The sequence below is a fragment of the Astatotilapia calliptera genome, chromosome 23 (genome assembly GCF_900246225.1).
Source record: "Astatotilapia calliptera chromosome 23, fAstCal1.2, whole genome shotgun sequence".
Taxonomy (NCBI): Eukaryota; Metazoa; Chordata; class Actinopteri; order Cichliformes; family Cichlidae; genus Astatotilapia; species Astatotilapia calliptera.
The window spans coordinates 1569077-1590377 of record NC_039323.1 but is presented as its reverse complement, the minus strand read 5'-3'; the positions used below and the strand labels follow the sequence as shown (position 1 = coordinate 1590377).

The 21301-nt window shown below is 43.8% G+C and overlaps 2 protein-coding genes across 3 annotated transcripts in view; one reads left to right on the top strand and one right to left on the bottom strand.

Moving 5' to 3' along the window:
- Window positions 1-466: 466 nt before the first annotated feature.
- On the top strand, window positions 467-11440 carry lhx4 (LIM homeobox 4). Of its 2 annotated transcripts, XM_026159566.1 has the most exons (6): window positions 467-1309; window positions 4902-5073; window positions 6355-6557; window positions 7095-7249; window positions 7816-7987; window positions 8796-11440. In XM_026159566.1, exons 1-6 carry the CDS (start codon window positions 1231-1233, stop codon window positions 9176-9178), a joined length of 1164 nt encoding a protein of 387 aa, XP_026015351.1. In that variant the 5' UTR covers window positions 467-1230; the 3' UTR covers window positions 9179-11440. The 2 variants fall into 2 exon arrangements, with proteins under 2 accessions (XP_026015351.1, XP_026015352.1); XM_026159567.1 differs by lacking the exon at window positions 467-1309 and having other exon boundaries at window positions 5006-5408.
- Window positions 11441-19361: 7921 nt separating this feature from the next.
- acbd6 (acyl-CoA binding domain containing 6) overlaps window positions 19362-21301 on the bottom strand; it is a 28898-nt gene continuing 26958 nt past the window's right edge. The window contains exon 8 of the mRNA XM_026158724.1: window positions 19362-20290. Within this exon, the coding sequence (XP_026014509.1) occupies window positions 20136-20290 (155 nt within the window). The 3' untranslated portion in view covers window positions 19362-20135. The remainder of the gene's footprint in view (window positions 20291-21301) is intronic.

Below are 21301 nucleotides of genomic sequence, written 5' to 3'. Positions count from 1 at the left end.
CCGCGGCGGCAAAGCGCCACTGTGTGCTTTTCTTTCCATGCTTGAAGTAAATTGGAAGCGAAGATTGAGTTCATCTAGCCTGAACTAGCGGCCCTCCGGAGGGAATATCTTATCCGGGAGAGCCGTCTCAGACGATGGGGTTTGAAATGAGCAGTGTCAGGAGGACTGCGCCCAGACTCCTAATCCTACCTGTCACTGAGAGAGCAGCTGCACGGGAGCTGCCACTGCCGGGAAAAGGGCTACAGGTGACGGTGCTGTGAATGTGACTCAGACGTGTCCAATAATATTCCTTCTGTGGTGTGGCTTCATTTATTATTTTTTCCCTTTTTTTTGCACCCTTAGCTGTAGTAAGACCTCAGATTACAGGGATACTTTTCAGGTGTGATGGTGCCTACATGCATGTTTTATAGGGCCAATCAATCCCATCACCAAATAATAAAAATGAAGAAAAATGCGTTTACTTGCATTGAATTGACTGATGCCGCCATCCCACCTGCTGATATTCTATAAAAGTACATTTTTGCATCGCATTTGGTCACAGACGTGGGTGCTGAAGAAACAACACTGTAGTCTGGACGATCCGCAGGGAAATCTGCGTGGACAGCAGACACGCTTTCTTTTTTGTTGCTTCGTGGATCATTTCTAAAGTAAAATGACATGTAGCTGAACTCTAATTTTCCTGGCAACACGGGTCCCTTCTCCTCCTCTCCTAAAGGAGCCCTGCTTGCCCGGGGACCCTCCGGAAGCCACTGCAGTGAGCTATTTATGGTCTCCAAGGGAGCGAGGCCCCGCCTCTCCAGAGACTTTCTCATATACCATGTAAGACTCCCCTGCTCCTCTCCTTTCTCCTTCTTCCTTGTACACCTATTGAGGATGCTTTCCGCCTTCGGGGGGCCTCCTCTTCCTGCTCTCCTATTGGCTCCTGGTCAGCCTCTGCCGTGGTGACGTCAGGCCCCGCCGCCCCTGCAGCGCTGAATGGACCAAGCAGCCTGTCTGATCCACTCCAAAACAGCTCAACACGGCACGGCACAGCACGGACACCATCCCGGGAATAGGAAAATAACAGGAATAGAGGCTTGACGGGACAGCGACACAGATCAGCCTCCAAATCGCACGAAGGCCCAACAACATCAGCATCATTGTTTGTTTTCTTCACGAGACAGGACGGGGGAGTGCGCCCACCGTTTTGCGGGTGTATGTGCGTGCGCTTGTCTCCCGGTTTGGATCACGATGATGCAAAGTGCGGCGGTCCTACCGACAGAGAGTCCTGTGAAGAGTTTACCGGAGATTCTCGGAGTGCCACTGCAGCGTAAGACATTTTTTCTCCTGTTCTTCCTCTTCTTCTGTCCACGATCAGTCTGGAAACTGGTTGGCGAGCGCAACCGGTGCTGCGGGGATTTGACTGTAGGGAGAGGGGCTTAGTTCCAGCAACCCGAGCGAGATTGGGGAGTCTTAGTTTGTCACGTACACCACTAATGTGCCATGCTTAGTCTTTATTTCACGGTGCAAAAGCGCCTCGTAGACGATTCTGCTTCACGGCCTCACAGCCACCCGCATGTCCAATTAATCTTCGCAGCCTCAGATAGCGAAGACGTATTCTGCGTTAGGCTGCGAGTAGAAGCGCAAACTGTGATATTTTTCACTCATCCTGGGTGAAAAATAATTTCTGGTGAAAGGCAACATTTATGATTCCCTAGTTTGGCCTCTAACTTCCCGCGTCAGGTTGCTGGGCTCACACGGAGCCTCCCAGCTGTTAATTTGTAAAAGAGTCTGCATGGTCAAGAGATCAGGCGCAGTTGTCATCACCCTTCAGACAAACACACTGACTTTGACTGACACTCATCACTGGGTCGAATTAAATAGCTTGAAACACTTTTATTTATTACAATTTAAGCACTAATAAAAGTGAAATTATTATTATTATTATTATTATTATTATTATTGAGGATAAGGGCAGATATTTAGTAGTTAATTGTCGATGTATCACTGTATTTTCTACCTTCCAGCATCAAAGGCGAGAAATGCCTTACATCTGTTCTCCTGTTAATCTGTGCCAAACCTTTTCTTTCTTTCTTTTTTACAATCTGTTCGCGCAATCAAGGTCTAAGTGCAACTGGATACATTTCTGTTCTGACCTAATTATTTAATATGCCAGTTAGTAACAATGTACAGATGGACCGGGTCTAATAGGGTAACGTCAAAAATAATCCACAACAGAACGGGATAACGTCGAGCGAAATTACTGGACTGCTCTGTTTTCAAAATACTCATGATGCACATTTAAAGACGCACATTCAAGGTTTGAAATCTGTTAACAAATGGCTAAAACTATATAACAAAACTGAGGAGAATCTTTCAGGTTTTTCCACATTGCTCCCATCCAACTAAAAAACCGTAAACAACGGTGAAATATGACAAGAGTCATCTAAGACTTCCAGCCTGTTCAGTGAAGTATTTAAACCTCACCAACTGGGGGGAAGCCTCTATATGGTGGGCTTATGCTCTTTAATTTTATAAATCGAGACAGATTAAAAGATTGGATAAAGATCCTGCCACTCAGCCCCCTGCAGAGCCAGCAGGCATCCTGGATTTAAACCTGGATTATTTCAGGAATAAAAGCAAAGCAGAATATATCTGAGCATTTTATATCACACACACAGTCCTCTGCTGACTCAGGGCAATTACACCCACACCTTAACCTGCAGGCTATTAGTCGTTGATATAGAGTGTTTACTTCACGTTTAATTAACACAAATCGCTTGACAACCAACGGCTGCCAGAGTGCACTTCTTCTTCTTCTTCCTCCTCCTTTCGTTTCTTCTTCTAAACAACACCCCTGCTAAAAGAGTCTGAAAGTGTGTTTCACCCGCTGTGTGAAATGAGCAAAGCGATGAGACTGCACGTGGTGAAGAGTGGTGGCAACAGATAATAAGATACGAAGAAGACCTCCTGAATACACGAGGTTTACTCTCTCTCCCTCTCTCCCTCTCTGACACACACACACACACACACACACACACACACACACACACACACACACACACACACACACACACTGAAGCTGGATGGCGAACGCCCTGTCGTTGCCAAGAATCGTGCTGCTTTCCTTTCAGCACCACTTCTCTCTCCAAAGCCATCCCGCTCGGCTTCACCCACCCACCACTTATCTCTGGATATTTAAAATGCTTTCCCATTTTAAAGTCCGAGACACAGGCCACCCTTTCATAATAATTTCACTGCCTTCTCCTACCCTTTCTATGAGAATTACCTCGCCGAGGAGACACAAAGCCAGTCCAAGCTGTGTCTGTGCCGGAATGTTCCTCTGTGTGTAACAGTGTGCGCACTGGGTTATTTAAGCTTCTGTAATAAGGACCGAATATTTCGATGAGGTTATCTGTTCTTACTCTTCGCAAAATAAACGAATGAATACTGAAAATAAAATGATTTTTTTTTAAAAAGCTCATTTTCACTGAGTTACAGTTATTTCTCCTCCTTGAAATTAAAATTAAAATCACAGAAATGCCAAAGGTACTAAGAGTAGTACATAAAAACCCTCTAAAATGTGCGTGTCCGCGCCTCCACGGTGCAGAGTCAGTGAGCTTGGTTTTGCACGCAGTATTGTGTGTGGGGATTACGCATGAGGCACCCGGCGCTTTACACGGTTATTGTAAGATGATTTCACGGCCGATATGTTTTCTCTCCACAGCAAAGGTTGTGATATGTGGGTGTCTTAGCTTCATGGTGGTTTCCGGCCCCGGTCACTTGTTTTTTCTCAGTATTTTTTTTTTTTTTTTTTTACAGTTTTTTCTCGTCGTGTAGCATCATGCAGATGTGTGACAAAGACAGGCCGAGAATAAAAACAGTCTAAAGGTCTTTAAAGACAAATGCTGACGTGATGTTAGTTTATGGAGCATTGCAGGTGGACTTTTACAATCTTTAATTTAATAGAAGGAGTAGGAGTTACTGTAATAATAAAAATGCTACAAATACAAATATTAAAATATAAAAAATATGCTGTTTGATCTCTATAAATGTGCTACTTCGACAGAAAATCGGTTTTTGTTTTGAAAGAAATTATGTTTTGATTTTATTTCGCTTTTTAAGACGTCTTGAAATGTGCAGCTTACCTGTAGTTTATCATCGATGCCAAATTTAATTGCTAATATCTGCCTCTGAATGGGCACGTGTGGTGTGCCAAGACACCTTTTTTCCCTTTCTTTTTTTTACATTCACAAAAATTAAATTTAATCTCCCCTTGACCCTGATTTACATCCAGAAACCGCCTCACCTTCTAACACTGGTTGCCACCATGCTTCCCATAAAATCATTAGGAGATTAATTAGGGTCAAACTAGATCTGGCTAACGAAATTAAGAGAAACAAAAATCAATATTTCGTCAGAAAATTATTTTCGCCCTACAAGCGAACAGCTCCGAGTTCAGCACCTTGGACAGAGACGGACAATACAAATACGCGAAATTTATATATTTTTTGTCCTGTTTAGCTGTGATAGCAACAGCAAAATAAGTCGTAATAAAATAAAACAAATATATAAACAGAAGCAAAATAAATAACATTTTAAAAAAGTGACGGGCCTTTAGAAAATAAACATCCATGCACATAATCTCCAGATTTCATTGTTATTATATCTATACGGAAATATGAGTGAAACCCGAGTTTATTGTCTAAAACTAAACTACAGGCTTGCAGATTTAGGGGAAACCCCGAAAACCTGCTTTAATGTGCGAAACAATTCTCCGTCACCATGAATGTCATTTCATTTTTTGTTGTTGTTTTTGTAAAGGTAAAACGAAATGAATTTCGTTCGCGTAAAGCGCTTATTTCTCTTTGCCTCTTTGCTTCTCTGTTAACTACGCGGGACTGCGCTTGTTTCCGTCACAGAGATCCCTCAGTGTGCAGGCTGTAGTCAGCACATCCTGGACAAGTTCATCCTGAAGGTGCTGGACAGACACTGGCACTCCAAGTGCCTCAAGTGCGCCGACTGCCAGACACCGCTGGCGGACAAATGTTTCTCCCGGGCAGGAAGCGTCTACTGCAAGGAGGATTTCTTCAAGTAAGTGCGCTTCTTCCTTTGCTTTCTCCCCTTACCATCCGCGTGGATTGTTTCCTGCAGCGTGAGCACTGGCCCAGCCTTTCTCCAGGGCAGCACTAACAAATATTACAATTTTCCTTGACAAAAATCCGACTGTGACCTGTAATAGTTCCGGTGCATTTAGTATTGCAACCGACTGGTTTCCGTTTGCTAACACGGTTAAAATGCTAGCAATATAACATCGTGCCATACATGTGTATTAGGCTAACCTTTGTCTTTTTACCTTTAATTATTTAATAATACATATTCACCACTTTCCCCTAATTTATGAAGAACAACAGAAACACAGCTTGCAGGTGTGTTTGCTTGGGTTGATGGTTTTCCTCTTTGTTGTGACTGAACATGTGTGATGCTGGTTGCCCTCATAATGTGCACAGTTTGCCTGATTCCCAGTGTAGTGGCAGCTCTGTCACACTGTAGGAAAGATTAAAAATCCCTTTATTTCACAGTCTAGTTGCCGTTTATTCTTTCAACAATTGGATGTTTGAGGCATTGCAGGAGAAAATTGAGTTTGACTTTTATCCATAACACGATCGGCATATTGGGGCTTTTTACTAAATCATGTTTGAAAGGTTTTAATGCTCAAAGCTAGAAAGAGACCTAAAGAGCTCCGGAGTCTCACTGGGAGCTAACTGTGTTAGGTGACCCAGGGGGCAGTGCTGGTGGGGGCTGTAGCATGTTCAAACACACACAGACACACATACTAAATAATACATACACATAGCTTTGCTGGTGTTTGCTTCCCAGAGGTGATTTGGAGGCCTCACCTTGCTCTTTTTATTTTTGTGTGTCTGTGCTGTGATTTAAAGCCTCTCCCGAGTCAGTGTTTTATTGGTTCTCCTCGGGGTGTCTTTACTGTGAGGACCCCTCCTCCTCCTTCTCCTCCTCTTCTTGTTCTCTTTTTACTCTAGTTCATCTGCAATCACATAAACATGCAAACATGCAGATGCACACTCAAACCCACACAGTGCACTGATCCAGTCCATCTATCAGTCTGCTGGCAGATCTACCGTTAACAGAAACACATTCCAGGGATGGTTTTTCCCTCCTCAGCAGCTGGAGTTCCTATTAATACAGACACTGTGCCATCATTCTTGGCTGCAGATGAAGAAATAGTCATGTAGTGTGTGAAATTTTAATCTCAGCTGCTCGCACTCTTTCCATCAGTCCACCCTGCCGGCGTTTTACAAATTTTTTCATGGCGTCTCTCTCTCTCTCTCTCTCCTTCATGTTTTCCTGCAGACGTTTTGGTACAAAATGTGCATCATGTCAGCAGGGCATCCCGCCGACACAGGTTGTGCGGAAGGCGCAGGACTTTGTTTATCACCTGCACTGCTTCGCCTGCATCATGTGCAGCAGACAGCTGGCCACCGGGGACGAGTTTTACCTCATGGAAGACGGGAGGCTGGTGTGCAAGGTGGATTACGAGGCCGCCAAACAAAATGGTAGGTGTGCAGGAGCATTCGATGTTAGGCTACAACGAGCGTTTACTGAAAATATGAAAAAAGAGATGTTTCAATAACTCTTAGCAGTTTTTATCCACCTGGTTTAGTGCTGATGACTTCACTTAACTACACCAGAATCACAACACTATGAATCATGGATAAAGTTGTATTCACGGTGCAAAGCGGTAATACGACTCCTGCCGGTGGATCCGTGTTGTTTGTTTGTGGGTGTGTGCTGCTTCTCTCCCTCCCTCTCTCCTCAGATGTCCATGCATCTCTGATTGATTATGCAAAGTGAAGCAATGCTCTTATATGGTGCTGTTCCAATCACTCCATTCCTCCGGCAGTGAATAGATTTATGTCCTCTGCTGTGGGAGTGGGACAGATGCACAAGGACAATAATACACTTCTATACATGACCATTCACTTCACTGAGCACAGACACGCTCAATGTGAAGGCCTGAGGGCAGTGCCTGCTGAGGCAACATGACAAATCTAGGAAGAAGTCACTCACGCTCGTGTGTGTGGTGTTTTCAGATGATTCAGAGGCAGGGACCAAGAGACCAAGGACCACCATCACCGCCAAACAGCTGGAGACCCTCAAAAGTGCCTACAAAAACTCGCCGAAGCCTGCACGCCACGTCAGAGAGCAGCTGTCATCGGAGACGGGGTTAGACATGAGAGTGGTGCAGGTAGAGTATTTTGGCTATATCCTGCAGGTCCCTGAGAAAGCTGACTCACTGGGATCGAGTTTTTGTAATGAAGCAAGTTACTTTGGAATCGCTGAATCCCGGCCTCTCAAGTGCTGATACAAATGTTAAAAAGCAAATACATATTTGGAAACAACATAATTCACATGCATTTTACTTGAATTTTAAATTTAAATGAGGATATTTAGTATTTTAGAGTGTTTCAGAGCTAAAAAGATCAGACCTTATTGAGAATCCACGTGCAAAGCTTACATTTTTTTCACATATTCACTTTAGTGTCATGCGTTTGTTTTCCTACCTAAAATTTCTGGTATCGACTGTTGTGAGATAATTAAAATTTGATGAGTTTATTTGTGAATTTAAAAGCTCAGGTTGCAAATAAACACATTTATAAAGAGTGACGCTATATTGCGTCAAACAAAGGCCGAGGCTGAAGTCAGACTAAGAAGGTATCGTTCCTGTTGTCATTTATTTTTAGTTGGAGATAATGTTTCAGAGAGTGTTTCATAATTTCATTTGCACTTAACGATAAATAAAATGTTCCACAGGTTTGGTTTCAGAACCGGCGAGCGAAGGAAAAGCGTCTGAAGAAAGACGCAGGGCGGCATCGCTGGACTCAGTTTTATAAAAGTGTCAAACGCAGCCGAGGAGGAACTAAAGTGGAGAAGGAGAGCTCAGCTGACGACGCAGGACTCAGCGACAGCGAGCTGAGCTTCAGAGGTATGCAGCTTTTAGTGCTTAAAAGTGAGATCCCTGAAGGGAATTGTCCGTCATGCTGCCGTGCTAATGGGATCGAGGGAGCCTAGAAGCTGCTAAATGACACGAGCGCCGCGGCAATTGGAAGTGTCTTTGTGGCGTTTCATTTGTTTTCTAGCATTCATCAACGCGTGGCGTCGCAGTCGGGCAAATCCAAAATGGCATTCTCATTTCACATTCCCGTCACACATCCCTGTGGCTGCTGACGCATCCTCCTGCCTCTGTTTGTCACCATGATGGAGCTTATTGGAAAAGAGAGAGGGTCCTTAGTGGGATGCAAACGGCGTTTTAGACATGCCATGTTATTTAATGTTTGCACACCCCGTTTTTGGTAGTCATAAAAGTCCTCAAGCCAAAGAAGGCTATTTTTATGAGAAATGAAAACATGGTGACAGAAACTCTATAAAGCATGTGAGGCTTTTAGTCAATTAGAGAGAAAGCGCTCTGGGGCGTTGTTGTTATTGAAGCCACCCAGGGGAGGGACGAGATGGAAACAAATATTTTGTGCTGCAGTAATTGCTCGGTTAGAGATGAAGCAGAAAGAGCATCCTTTCTCACTTTCTCGCTAAGAGAACCGAAAAGCCTTTCAAAGACTTCAGTGGCTCGTCCATTTACTGTACCTCCATGAAATCTGCCACAATAAATCTGACTCGTAAAAGCACTTAACTGTATTGAAATATAACAACTGTATAATGCTCGCACAGGTGACGGCGCTGTTGATGTCTCAAAGTTTTTACACTCCTCGTGCTAAGTGACGGTTTCTCCTCTGCAGACGACCAGGTCCTGTCAGATCTCGGCCACGCCAACGGGCTTTACGGGAGCGTCGGCGATGTGACCAACACGCTGAACGGCGGCTTCTCCGTCGACGCGGCGGGACAGCCCTACCACGACATCCGAGCGGGAAGCCCTTACGGTCTCCCCCAGTCGCCCTCCTCCATCGCCTCTCTGCCCGGCCACACTCCTCTCCTCAACAACCTGAGCTTCAACATGGACAGCCTGGTGGCACAGGGGGGGCCGGGTGGTGTGGGACAGGCTCTGAGGGCCATGGCAGGAGGCCCGACCTCAGACCTCTCCACAGGGAGCAGTACGGGATACCCTGACTTCCCCACCAGCCCCGCCTCATGGCTGGACGAGATGGACCATTCCCAGTTTTGAATCTCAGACATGGTAAAAAAAAAGTACTGTGGGGAAACATCAAAGTGGACTCAGAAGGCTTTTTACATTTCTTTCTATCGTTCTCCACGGTCCACTGCTGGTATGTTTCGGGTGCGATGTTGGGCGAAGGAGAAGGGAGAGTCCCGCAGCAGTCGTAGTTGGTGAGGTAGCCATCGAGATATGTAGTCTGAGCGGAAGCAGCGAGAACGCCTCCACACAGAATGAGTCAACTCTGCATCATACGATCGTTTTTTACACTTTGTTTTGTTCGTTCACTCTCTGAAAGTGAGACCGGATCTCAAATATATCGGTGGAGTAATGCTCACAGGGGAGAAACGTCTCATCCCTTGAAATAAACCACACAACATTAGGGCGACACAATCCAGATCAAAGTCCCTACGAAACCCAGGAGTCACCTGCATGCTTCTCATTCATACTGAGCAGGCCTGCCGTACAGCCACATCCAAGCCTTTACATTGGCGATGCACTTTACTCTCCTCGTCTCTCTACACGTGTGGACAGGAATGTGGGGAGAGCAGAGAAAAGGAGGAGAGACGTATGCACAAGGCAACAAACAGTGTTTCATTGGGAGAGAAATTTACAAAAAAAGAGCGGCACAAGTGTTAATTTTGAACCACGCTGATGCTTTTGTTGTTTTTAACATAGTGCTCAAACTTATTAGGAAATAGATGACTGTTGGTCTGCCCGTCCTTTCCTCTGTCCGTCCGTCTGTTCATTAGAAGTTTATGTCTCCCCTCTTTGAATGAGGGCGATCACTGTTTGCTACAAAGCAGATCTCTCTTCTATATTTATAGGTGCTTGACTTGTTGTCATCTGTGTAAAAGCTGGTCTGGAAGCAGACGTCCGTCAGTATTAAATTATCTCAGACACAGACTCGCCAGGAATAAAAAGCTTATACGTTTAAGGCAAAGTCAAGACATGTATACGGTTTGGAAATATTCAGTTCTAACTGCTAAAGACGCCCCGCATCTTATCCATTTGTATGCACATGCAGATTCTTTTGCAGACGTTGAAAAGCAAACATAAATTTGACACTTAAAATGCTAACAAGCAGGAACACAGATAAAAACTCTCTTGAGTTTCTTCAGTCTGATCCAGGCGCCTCTTGGTAATCTACTCAGTGCAGCTTTGCCTGCTATCAACCTACTTACTGACCCCAGATGTGTCGTCAGCCTGTTCTCCCACTGCCTGGCCTGCATGTCAGAGGGATTACCGATAGTCCCCCACATTCAGGGCTGATGCTTTAGCGTCAGTGCTGGCACGACTGCCGGGCCGATGCATTTCCCACAGCTGCATCTTTAAAGACCCACAACAACTGAAACAGTGGAACGATTTGGTGTTTCTGATTCTTGACCTGCTGAGCATGCAGGAACCATCATTTAGATTTGATCTCTGCTTCAAAAGAGAAACAGAGTCTTATTCATGTGGGTACTTCTTTTGTTAAAAAAAAAAAACAAGGAAAAGAGGGAAAAAAACGAGTGTTTTCAATACCAGGAAGCAAATAAAGAAATACAAGATGACACTATTCAGAGAAACTCGAGATTACAGCTCTAAAATTACAGCGTAATTATTTGGTTGATAAAATTAAAACTATATAAAGTGTAACACGGGGGTAACATTTAGATGTATTACAGTTAGTTAAATTCCAAAACAACGAAGAATAAATGTATTATAGAAAAAACAAATTTAGGAAGATCTCATATTTGATTATTTCATTTATCACTTAGAAATGACAGTTGGAAGCAACGTGGACAAAGTTTTGAAAGAAGAATAGTGTACTCGAGATCAAAACATTCGTTTTAAATTACTGAGCTACTGTAAAACATTACAATTGTTCATGTGTTCATATGTGACAGTTAAGAAAGGGATGCAGTCTATAACCCACATCAACCATGAGTAAACATCTGTTACCCCCAGGATGAGTGCACCGTAATTACAGCGTAATGTTTGAGCTTCTATCGAAGTTTCACAGTTAAATGAAATAACAAACATATTACCAGGACAGTTTCATTCAGTCTGTGTTGCCTCCAAACTTTGCATCTCAATTGCTGTAAATTTTGTACAGTTTGAAAACGTGTTGATCGTCTTGTTTCATGAGCGCTATTTATTATTGCCATGTGTCTTTGAAAAAGATGTAAAAGAGAGCACTGAATTTATTCATTTATGCCTTCTGTGTAATGGTCTGAACTGTGTACAGTCAAATCTATATGAGGAAAATAAAGCTGGATTGTGTTTGGGTTACGCTCGGCTGCTTTCTTTTCGTACTCCGGGCCTGCGGTGATGAATGCGAGACTTAAGATTTTCAGCTGGACTTTGTTTTTAATATATCAAAAGAAAAATATGTGCTGTAGGTGTTTTTATTATTTTGCCTTATTGAAACGCTCTTAGAGCGAGTTAACCCGCAAATTCATTTACCCATTGAGAGCATTTACCACACACTTAGGCCTCTATTCAATTGTGGGGATCCATTTAGTACCACCAACAGACAGTGGTCAGTCAGTTAACAGTGATTGATACTGCTTTCCGCTCTCGCTCTCCGGGTGGGTGGGTGGGTGGGGGGGGGGGGGGGTGACAAGAAAGATGCATGAAGAGAGATTAAGGAAAGAAAGCCGGAGAGAGAAATAAAACAAGTGCAGAAACAGATGCTCGCTGGCTATTTCTCTGATCCTCTCAGTGCTAAAGAGACACAACAGCAGATTGCAGCACTGCACTGTCAAATCTACCCTTAATCCCTGAGCTGCTAACTAATTGTGAAATATAGGCAAATGTGCTTTGTAGTCAGGCAAAGCGGGAACATGATCCATATGCAGGCAGCGTGCTCGCACATGTCGAGCTGGTAAATAAACAATTTGCAGTAAAAAAAATACCCTAAGATGACTGTAATACTACAAAAAATTATTTAGTTATTAAATTAAATTTTAGTTGCAGTAATTATTACCTAAAAGGCCTCCTCTGCACATTTTCATCTGTACTTAATGTGAAAACAGAAAATAACAGTGAGTCCCAGCAGGAGTCTGCAATGGAAACGTGAGGGTGTGACAGAGGCCTTCTTAGTTTAGCACATAAGCATCCTAATACATGCACAACATAAAGTAACGCTGGAGCTGCTTCATAGACACTGATTTCAAAATTGTTAAAATTCACATGTTGAACACATTTCAACCAAAACAGCAGACAGAACGATCGGCGCTGTCACCCCTGAGACGCTACCACGAAATGACACAAAACAGTCACGTGTCGGCTCCGTGTCAGTGCAGTGAACCCAGCGTCGTTAGTTGTAACTGGCACTCACACACATGCAGTTCCTGCTGCATTGATAAAAGCTCACGAGTTACAATGGATTTACTCCCTGTGACTATGGTGTTGGCTAAGCGCAGCATGTATAGAATTATAATGAAATTACAGCACAGTGTACATCCGTATGAAACTCATTTCTATGCAGCAACGTGCAGCATTTGTTTGAGAGCAGGCCAACACAACCCAAACGTAAGTGATATCGATTCCTTTGTGTTTTAGCTATTCCTGTAGCATTATAAAAACAAAAAGCAAAGAGTCAGCCTGGTTGGAGTTTGCACGTTTGCATAAAATGCTACAAATTGAGCTGATTTTTATTTAAGCATTGATTGGCTGGGTTATGGGCATTAATGGATAGGGTCTAATAGTACTGGCTTACAAAGATAAAGAGCCACACGGACAGTTAGGATAATTTACACGCCACTTACAGCACTAGTATACAAATAAATCTGTGGAAACTCCACCACTGTTGCTTTTGCGAAGATGACAAACACAAGCACAAATGCCATTATCATCGATCGCAAGGCTTTTATTACAAACTTCCTCAAGGAAACTGTTTTTTTTCCCTTCTCAAGCAAAAGGGAATAAATTAACATGCAAAATAGATAGGATTTGTTTTCAGACCGAAAGTCAATCTTGCAGCGTTGAGACAGGACATTTTTCTCCCCAAACAACTTCATCCAGCCTGCAGTGAACAATGATCCGCAGCATGACGGAGTGAGTCTTAAAGAGGAGCTGGAGTCAAACGGAGGCCTCTCAATGACACCCTCAAGGTTGTGAGCTCAATGCTGTTTTAATGTGAAACTGGGACTTTTCCACTCCACAGAAATCCAATAGGTTACAGGTAGCCAAATCAGGTAGATGACAACGTGTAGCTGTACTGAAGAAAAATCTCGAATGTAACTCAGAACCAAGCCTCTGTTTTCCGCCTTAAGTCTTAAACATCAACTTTTTGGTTTCGGTAGTTAGTGGCAACGCTTCTTCATCAACGCAAACTACACATAGGCACCAGAGTGGAGGACACACAAACCTGCACAAACGCACACGAGCGCAGTCCAAGCCACCACTAAACCAATCTGGTATTAGTGGAGACTGTTTCAGCAGCAGGGGGATTTTTGCTTACTGCTGGGTTCCTAACCACGCTGCTGCTGAGAGTGGGTGTGGGGGGCGTGCTGCAGCATAAAGAAAAGATGGAGGAAGGGCTGTGGCGAGGTAAAGGCTTGCATTAAGAGCGGGCCAAAGCAGGAACATGGTATGGCTTTTACGGGAGAGAGAAAGTAAAGGAGAGGCAGTGTGCAGAATGACGCTATAATTCCTCAACATCCCAGCTACGCTTTTCTGTACTGACGAATAAATAAATAGTAAATAAATTGTGTACACTTATCAGCCAAGGAACAAGAAGTTTGGGTTTCTGTTTCTAGTCGGGATTAAGGAGGCTTTGGTTGCATGCAGGTGTCAGTAATGCTGACAATAATGCTTGTTATAAATACCTGCTGGCTCACCCTGAAACTAAAAAATCGCCCCAGAATCTGCCTCTGAAGACTGTGCAGTAGTTTCCCACAGTTAGGAATAGCACGGTTTTGTTTTCCCTGTGAGAATCCATTTGGATTTTATTTTTCCACATGATCGCCAAATTAGTTAAAGATGGGTCTGGGCCGGCGTGACAGGTGGGTGCCAACTCGGCCACTAACTGTATGCTAGGCCTCACCTCAGGTACATGCAAGGCTACACTGCTGTCATGTATGTGGTGTTAGTGTCTTTTTTAATAACATCTTACAAATGACATGGTTTGCTGTGTTGCTATGTGGCTAATTGTACTCACTAGTTTTGCAGCCACATGTCAGCTTCTTGAGGAAGACGCTGAATCTCATAAGTGTTAATTACTTTGCTGTCAAATTAAAGTTGCCCTAAAACATTACTGAAGTATAAATGTGCAAAGTTAGCTTTGTCTCGTATGTTTTGTTGTTGACGCCTGCTTACATGTAACGTTGTCATATTATGCATCTTAGTGCAATTTTAAATAACTGCCGTTGAATAAGAATCAGGGCTGGTACTTTAAAAACGTACTGAAGTTCCTAACTGAACGGCCGTGCAGCACTAGGCCTTGGGGGGTATGAGTCTGCGGTTTGAGGAGGGAGGGAGCTGCCGTGTCAGAAGTGAAAAGCTCAGAGGAAAATTGAAGCCCCATAATGGAAGCATAATGGGCTTAGTGTCAGAGTCTCGCAGACGAGCCGGGAGGGAAGCACGACTGCCGTCATTCTCTCTTACCTCAAGCAAGTATAACGGGGTTTAGGAAGCAACGGGGAGACAACGCCGAGACCCAAACAGGCTTTAGAGATACACCAACAGCCTAATGGCTGGATGTGGACAGAATTCATAACGACGAGATGGTCAGCGGTTGTCTCTTTGTGGGATTGTAGAGCATCATGTCTCGGACTCATGTTGAATACTCAAAAGGCGCCGTCTTAGCTTATGCAGGGTTCCTCCTCAAAATTCATGAGCTGACATGGACACAATTTTATTGAGGAAGCTTCTTTGGCCGGAGTCTACAAAAGTGGAAGATGAAATAAAAACTCTGAGGCCTCTTCCCCGCTGAGACTTGTGAAAGCAGGGCTGAACGAGACACGGATGCAGATTTCGAAATCACGTGGAGGGATCTTAATTCAACTCGTGTACAGCACACCTCACTTGCATCTGAATTTACTGCCAGCACAACAACACCTGTCAGGACGAAAAATCGAATTTGAACCGCTACCCCCCTACGCGATGACCACTGATCCTCACCAGGCCATGTAAAGCTGTCACAGATCTGCGAGTGGCTGACATGTTGAGACAGTTATCTAACGCCTTGTGTGTTAGAGCAGATTTCCAGTGCAACACAGTGCAGGAGGGTGGGGGAAGCAAAGCTGTGTGTTTGAGAGTAAAGGATTAAGCTTTGTCCCCAAAACGTGCACGACGTCTTCGTGAATCTGTAGTTAAGAAGCAGGATCCAGATTTAGTGCATTCTCGTCTGCTGCACTGTGTGTGTGTGTGTGTGTGTGTGTGTGTGTGTGTGTGTGTGTGTGTGTGTGTGTGTGTGTGTGTGTGTGTGTGTGTGTGTCATAGAGCTGAGGACCAGTAAAGCTGATTTGGACTCTGACCATGTGTTGGTTATTTTTGGAGAACATCCAGATTCCTCCTTATATGACATAATCATGCACAGGCTGCTCTCTATATACAATATGTTGTGTTTGTGCTCTGTGGACTACAGTCTCTGCTGGTCACGTGGGGACGTGGCTTAAATGTTTGAATTAAAACAATTGTGTCCATCAGGCCACCGAAACCTAAGGAACCGAACATGTTGTTGGAGGTTAGAAAAGAACAAATACTTTGTGCATGTGTTGAAGTTTAAGCTCCAGTAAATGTCGTCTTAGTAATTATGAATATATAAAACTTTTCCCCCCCAGATTTGGTTTTGATTATTGATCAGGTTTATTGTAATGAGGCCTGCTTCTACCTTAAACGACGTTGCTGCTGTTAACGATCAGGTGTTTTGTATGTGCAACTGCACGTGCACTTAATCATAGCCAGTGTTGGGAAGGTTACTTTTAAAATGTATTCCACTACAGATTACATGTCCCAAAATGTATTTTGTAACGTATTCTAAATACTTTGGATTACTTAATATATTATCATGCTTCTTACAACTACATGAATGAACTATTGCTGTGTGATTTACAGTGTTGGGTAAGTTACTTTAAAATAGTAACTTAGTTACATTACTAGTTACTTCTCTCAAAAGTAACTCAGTTACTTCAAGTTACTCGTTACTTTCAAAGTAACTAGTTACTAGGGAAAGTAACTTTGGTTTTACTCAGAATTCTCTTGTTAATGTGTTGCTTCCATAACTTTGCCAGTCTTCTAGCTTGCTTACTTGCCACAGTGCACTGTGCCACCGACCAATAGAAAGGAAAAGATAATGTGCATATTTCCACGAGAGAAACCCCACGCCTGGACCGTCATTGACTGCTGCCATGATTCTAGCCTACGTCACAGCGTCATGTGCGCCTTTTACATCCAACACAAAAACTGCAGTCGTGGTGCTTCGATTGTACTCAGAACTCAGAAATTCTGCCTTCTGAATAGGAAGATGTAGGTAACATCAGGCTGCAGATGAGCTGCATACAGGGCTGGACTGGGACAGAAAATTGGCCCGGACATTTTGACTAGAGACCGGCCCACCAATATAGGAAAAATCATAAAGCCTTTGAATGAAAATAAACACTGACTGTTGTGACAGTGATGTTCACTGTTCTGATGGTATATATGCATCAATCTATCAATCGTTTGTTGTAAGATTCAGATAATTATTTTTTAAAAGCGAGACATTTTAAATGAGAATAAGAAAGAAAAGTATTTCTTTGTGCCCCCCTCTCCCTGTTAATGCCCTACATGCCCCCCTGGCAACACTTTGCTAGACCCGCCCCTGCACAGTTACCAGCTGTCAGCTACCTAAAAAAGGATCCTGGTGTTATTTATCTCTCAGAAACAGTTCATAACTTCCCTTCAACTCATTCATGTCACCTAAAAGGTAAACCTGTTTCTCCATCACAGCTCTGATGATGAATCATCACATCTCCTGGTTTCATCTTCATGTTTCCCTCTCACCAGATAACCAAACCGATATCATGACCAGCAGGTTTACAGCTGTGGCTCCAGCAAACATCAGCTGATACTAGAAATTAATATTAAATAAATTCTAACAACAGCTGATCAAGCTTAAACGTGCTGCTGCTGTTTACCGCGACATCCGCTGGTTTCCTCTTTCTGGCGCAAAGTGGGCGATAAACAAACAAGAGAGAAAAGACGATCAGCTGATCATTGATCAGTTTCATGATTGAAGTAGAAACAGGAGAGGGAGAGGGGAGAATGAAAGAAGAAGAGGCAGCTGTGCAGCAAAGACACAGAATAACTCCAGCTTTGTGCCTTTTTCATTGTAGCTGAATTACGGGACAAACTGTTCCTTTTCACCTCAATAAGAAACGCGTAATATTTTCTCTGAATACCAGACGGGACGGTTGGCAACTCTAATAACTTATGAACAAAATAAAGTGCAACATCATTAACTTCATAGCACCACCCAGCTGTATAGAAACTCCGTCATGCTAGCTAGCACGCAGTACGGAAAAAGTCAGAATAACGAAAATAAACTCCACCTAAACATGGTTCATATCTGACCCAGAGAGACTGCAGGTCATAACTTCTTACCTGAAGTTCAGTTCACACTTGGACCGGCGGCCGCCTCGGGTCTCTTTTCCTTCATCCACCTGCTGGCCTCCACCACTTGCTAATGTTACTGAATCTGTGGAAACTCCGCGATAGCCACCACTCGAAGTAACGAGTAACGACCCTATCTAAATCCCAGTAACGAGTAACGCGTTCCTGATTTTGGCATAATAACTAGTTACCGTGCTCGTTACCACAATAATAACGTAGTTACTGTAACGCGTTACTTAATAACGCGTTAGTCCCAACACTGGTGATTTATTACTATTACTGAAGGTTACTCACCATACCAACACCACCAACAAACAAGATGTTTAAATCTTAATATAAATGAGTAACAGTAGGTGGACATTAGGTAAAGCTGCACTTTTTGCAGCGATCTCGTGTAGAAAACTATTCCGCGCGTATATAAAACAGGTCCGCGGCTCCGAACCGTAGTAAAGGGTTCGTCGGGTTCGTAGCTGAAAACTAGCTTTACTTTGTTGTCTGGGTCAACTTTGCTAGTGAGAGACAGAGAGAGGCGTTGAAAGGCTCCAACGGAGCTTATTGTTTTCGGAGGAAAACACGAACACTGTGTAGAGTCGAGTCTTAACAGCTTACTTACAGCTGGGCTCGTCATGGTTGTCTGTCCCTGTGTGTTGGCCCTGCGACAGACTGGCGACCTGTCCAGGGTATACCCCGCCTCTCGCCCTATGACAGCTGGGATAGGCTCCAGCGCCCCCCGCGACCCTGAAAAGGATAAGCGGAAGCGAATGGATGGAATGGATGCTTCCAGCTCCCGTTTCTGCTCCGTGACAGCTCCTACTTTTCCTTTTCTCCTCCCTCGCTCACAGACACATCACGGACTACACCACCCATCAGGCTACATGCTTTAGGGCGATGCCTGCAACACTCTGCCTGTTGCCTTCATATTAAATCATTTTTTGAATAATAATTTTAAAAATATTTCTTCACGTCATTATGCAGCTGCGAGATTGAGACAGACATTAGAGCCTCTTAATGCGCGTTTTGTTTGGGTTTCCACCGGAGTGGAATTACTAAAAATAGAGAGAGCATATTCTGAATATCACCTTCTTAAACGGTAACTAATGGAAGACAGTTACTCATATTTTGTATTTTAAATATGTAACGCAGGTACATGTATTCCATTACTCCCCAACACTGACCATACCAATGCGCCCTCCTTGGATTCAAGCAGATCATCAATGATGCATTTACAGACTTGGAAATCAAGAATGCTCACAAAAAATAGATTTATCCAAAAATATGAATCTAGGAGCGTAAAACTACAAACATGACCGTGAGAACAATCTGGATCAGGTGATCATCATGTGCAGGTTTCACTAAAATCCGAAAGCTCCGACACATGTGAAGCAGGCGCAGGCAGACGCATCACCATTGCACAAGCTCATTGGTCCATTGGCAAGACGAGCAGCTCTCCGGACGTCGCTCGTCAGCAGTGTGGGCCATGGCCTCACACATTTATGTAAACATGTACGTGGAGAAAGACGCCCAAGTGGAATCGGGTTACATCACTCACACGGGGAACTCTAGAACAGTGCTTAAGGCTTCTTTTTGAACAGATAACAGGAAGTCAAGGACGCAGGTTTGCAGAACACTTTAATGAAACACGTGGAAAGCATTCCTTGGTACCTAACAGAATCATGAACAAACCACTAGAACAGACTAAACTGATTAAAAGGCCTGGCTGGTTGCAGTAGGAGTGGGTGATATGTATGGGATTCTCTGATGGATTTGGATGTTACACCATGTCGTGATGATGATAAATATTGTGATATCTTATAGCGTTTATAGATAAGTGAATGGGGATGTCTGTTTTTGCTTGATCTGGTGATGCCGGATAAATACAGATGCTTTAACACACAGATGCACACAATGTCATTTATATATTGCCAATATGCTGTCCAGCTCATTTAATTGCACCATCTCCAGTCAAAGTCTTGTAGCTATACCTTATCAGTTCATAAATCTGTCTTACAGTAACCGTCATATCACCCAACCCTACTGTGCAGATAGTCAATACAGTATATAGAAGACTGAAAATACATGCAGTGCCCTTGTGTATTAAATTGAATGACTAATGTTTACAACCGCAGCTCAAAAAGAGCTAAACCAATGAAATCAAAGTCACCTCAACAATTTGGGTGGGGGAGAGGAAAAAAAAAAAAAAAAAAAAAAAGACAAAATAGAAAACAAAACCCGTCTGCAGTCCAGGTCTACAGACTGTTAGGGCTGAAAAGGGGGAAAGAAGTCTCTGCAGGGATGAATGAAGGATTATGGGAAGGCTGGGCAAAAGAGGGGAGCAGGGAGGAGACTAGGAGATTGGAATAACAGGGTGGTGGGATGCAAGGCCGACTCAGCCTTTCGAAGTAGTGTACCCACGCAGGAGAAGGGAGATCGCACGGGAATCAGTGACCTCCTCAGGAAGACAACCTTCCTGGTCTGTGATAGTTGGGTCAGCTCCAGATTTCAGCAGCAGATCCACAATTTCAACAAATTCACACGCCGACGCTACAAAAACAAAACAAAGTCACATTGGAAACCGAAAGAACAACATGAAATGTACGATATTTTAAATCAATATTCCGTCTCCCGAGAACAAATGCATAGAAAACCAATTATCTATCACATCAGTGTGAGCATCCTTGAGTTTTTACCCCCATGAGGTTCACGTGTGTTTAGTGAAAGCTGTTGGATCGATTGCCAAGACAGGCGTTACAGAAACTCGAGTCCTCGTATGAATGGATGAATAAACTAAACACTTTGGTTCGAGTTGATACACCTGGACAAATGAAACCGTTTACCTCCATGTTGTCACTGAGACTGCAGCTTTAGCAACATTTTATTAATAAATGAGTTTTAACCAAACAGAGTTAATGTGGTTGCGTTTCATTTAGTTTTAAATGGTTAATGAAACAATGAACCACTGTTACGATGTGGCAGGTTAGAGTGAATGTGCCTTATTCCGTCTCCACACTGTGGGTTAATACAGTATGTAAAGTGCTGCAGTTAATGAAAAGCTAATCTGCAGGCCCAGCACTGACACTGGCTTGGACCCGAGCTTCCTTCAAACACTTCATTTCTGCCCCATTGACAATTTGTACCCCACTAAAAGGGTCTTTCCCCTCCCAGTGCAGAGTGGAGAGGGGCGGGGGGCAGCATGCACTTTCTTAACCCAGTTAGAGGGCTCCTTCATTCCCGATCTACCTCTTGCCCCTCTGACACACTCCCTCCCGCTCGCTGCTTTTAAAGAGCAGACTCTGCTGTGCCATGTTCGCTGATGTCAGCAGCCGCAGTGATTGACAGCAAGGCCTTTTAACCTCCAGCTCAGAGGTGGCCGGTGGGAGTGTGCACGCACGGGATGCGATGTTACATCGGAATGCACGCGAGTGCGAGAGCAAGGCTGTGTGCATGCTCAAGCTGCAGCTATGAATGAATGTATGAGGTGTGCAAAGCCACAAGAATCACTAATCTTCCAGCTAAAACAGAGTAACAAAGCTTGACTGTTTCTCCCCCCCAGCC

Coding starts and splice junctions, on each gene's coding strand:
- lhx4 (XM_026159566.1), top strand. CDS start 1,231: ATGATGCAAAGTGCGGCGGTCCTACCGACAGAGAGTCCTGTGAAGAGT. Junction 5,074..6,354: donor TGCAAGGAGGATTTCTTCAA/GTAAGTGCGCTT, acceptor GTTTTCCTGCAG/ACGTTTTGGTACAAAATGTG. Junction 7,250..7,815: donor TAGACATGAGAGTGGTGCAG/GTAGAGTATTTT, acceptor AATGTTCCACAG/GTTTGGTTTCAGAACCGGCG.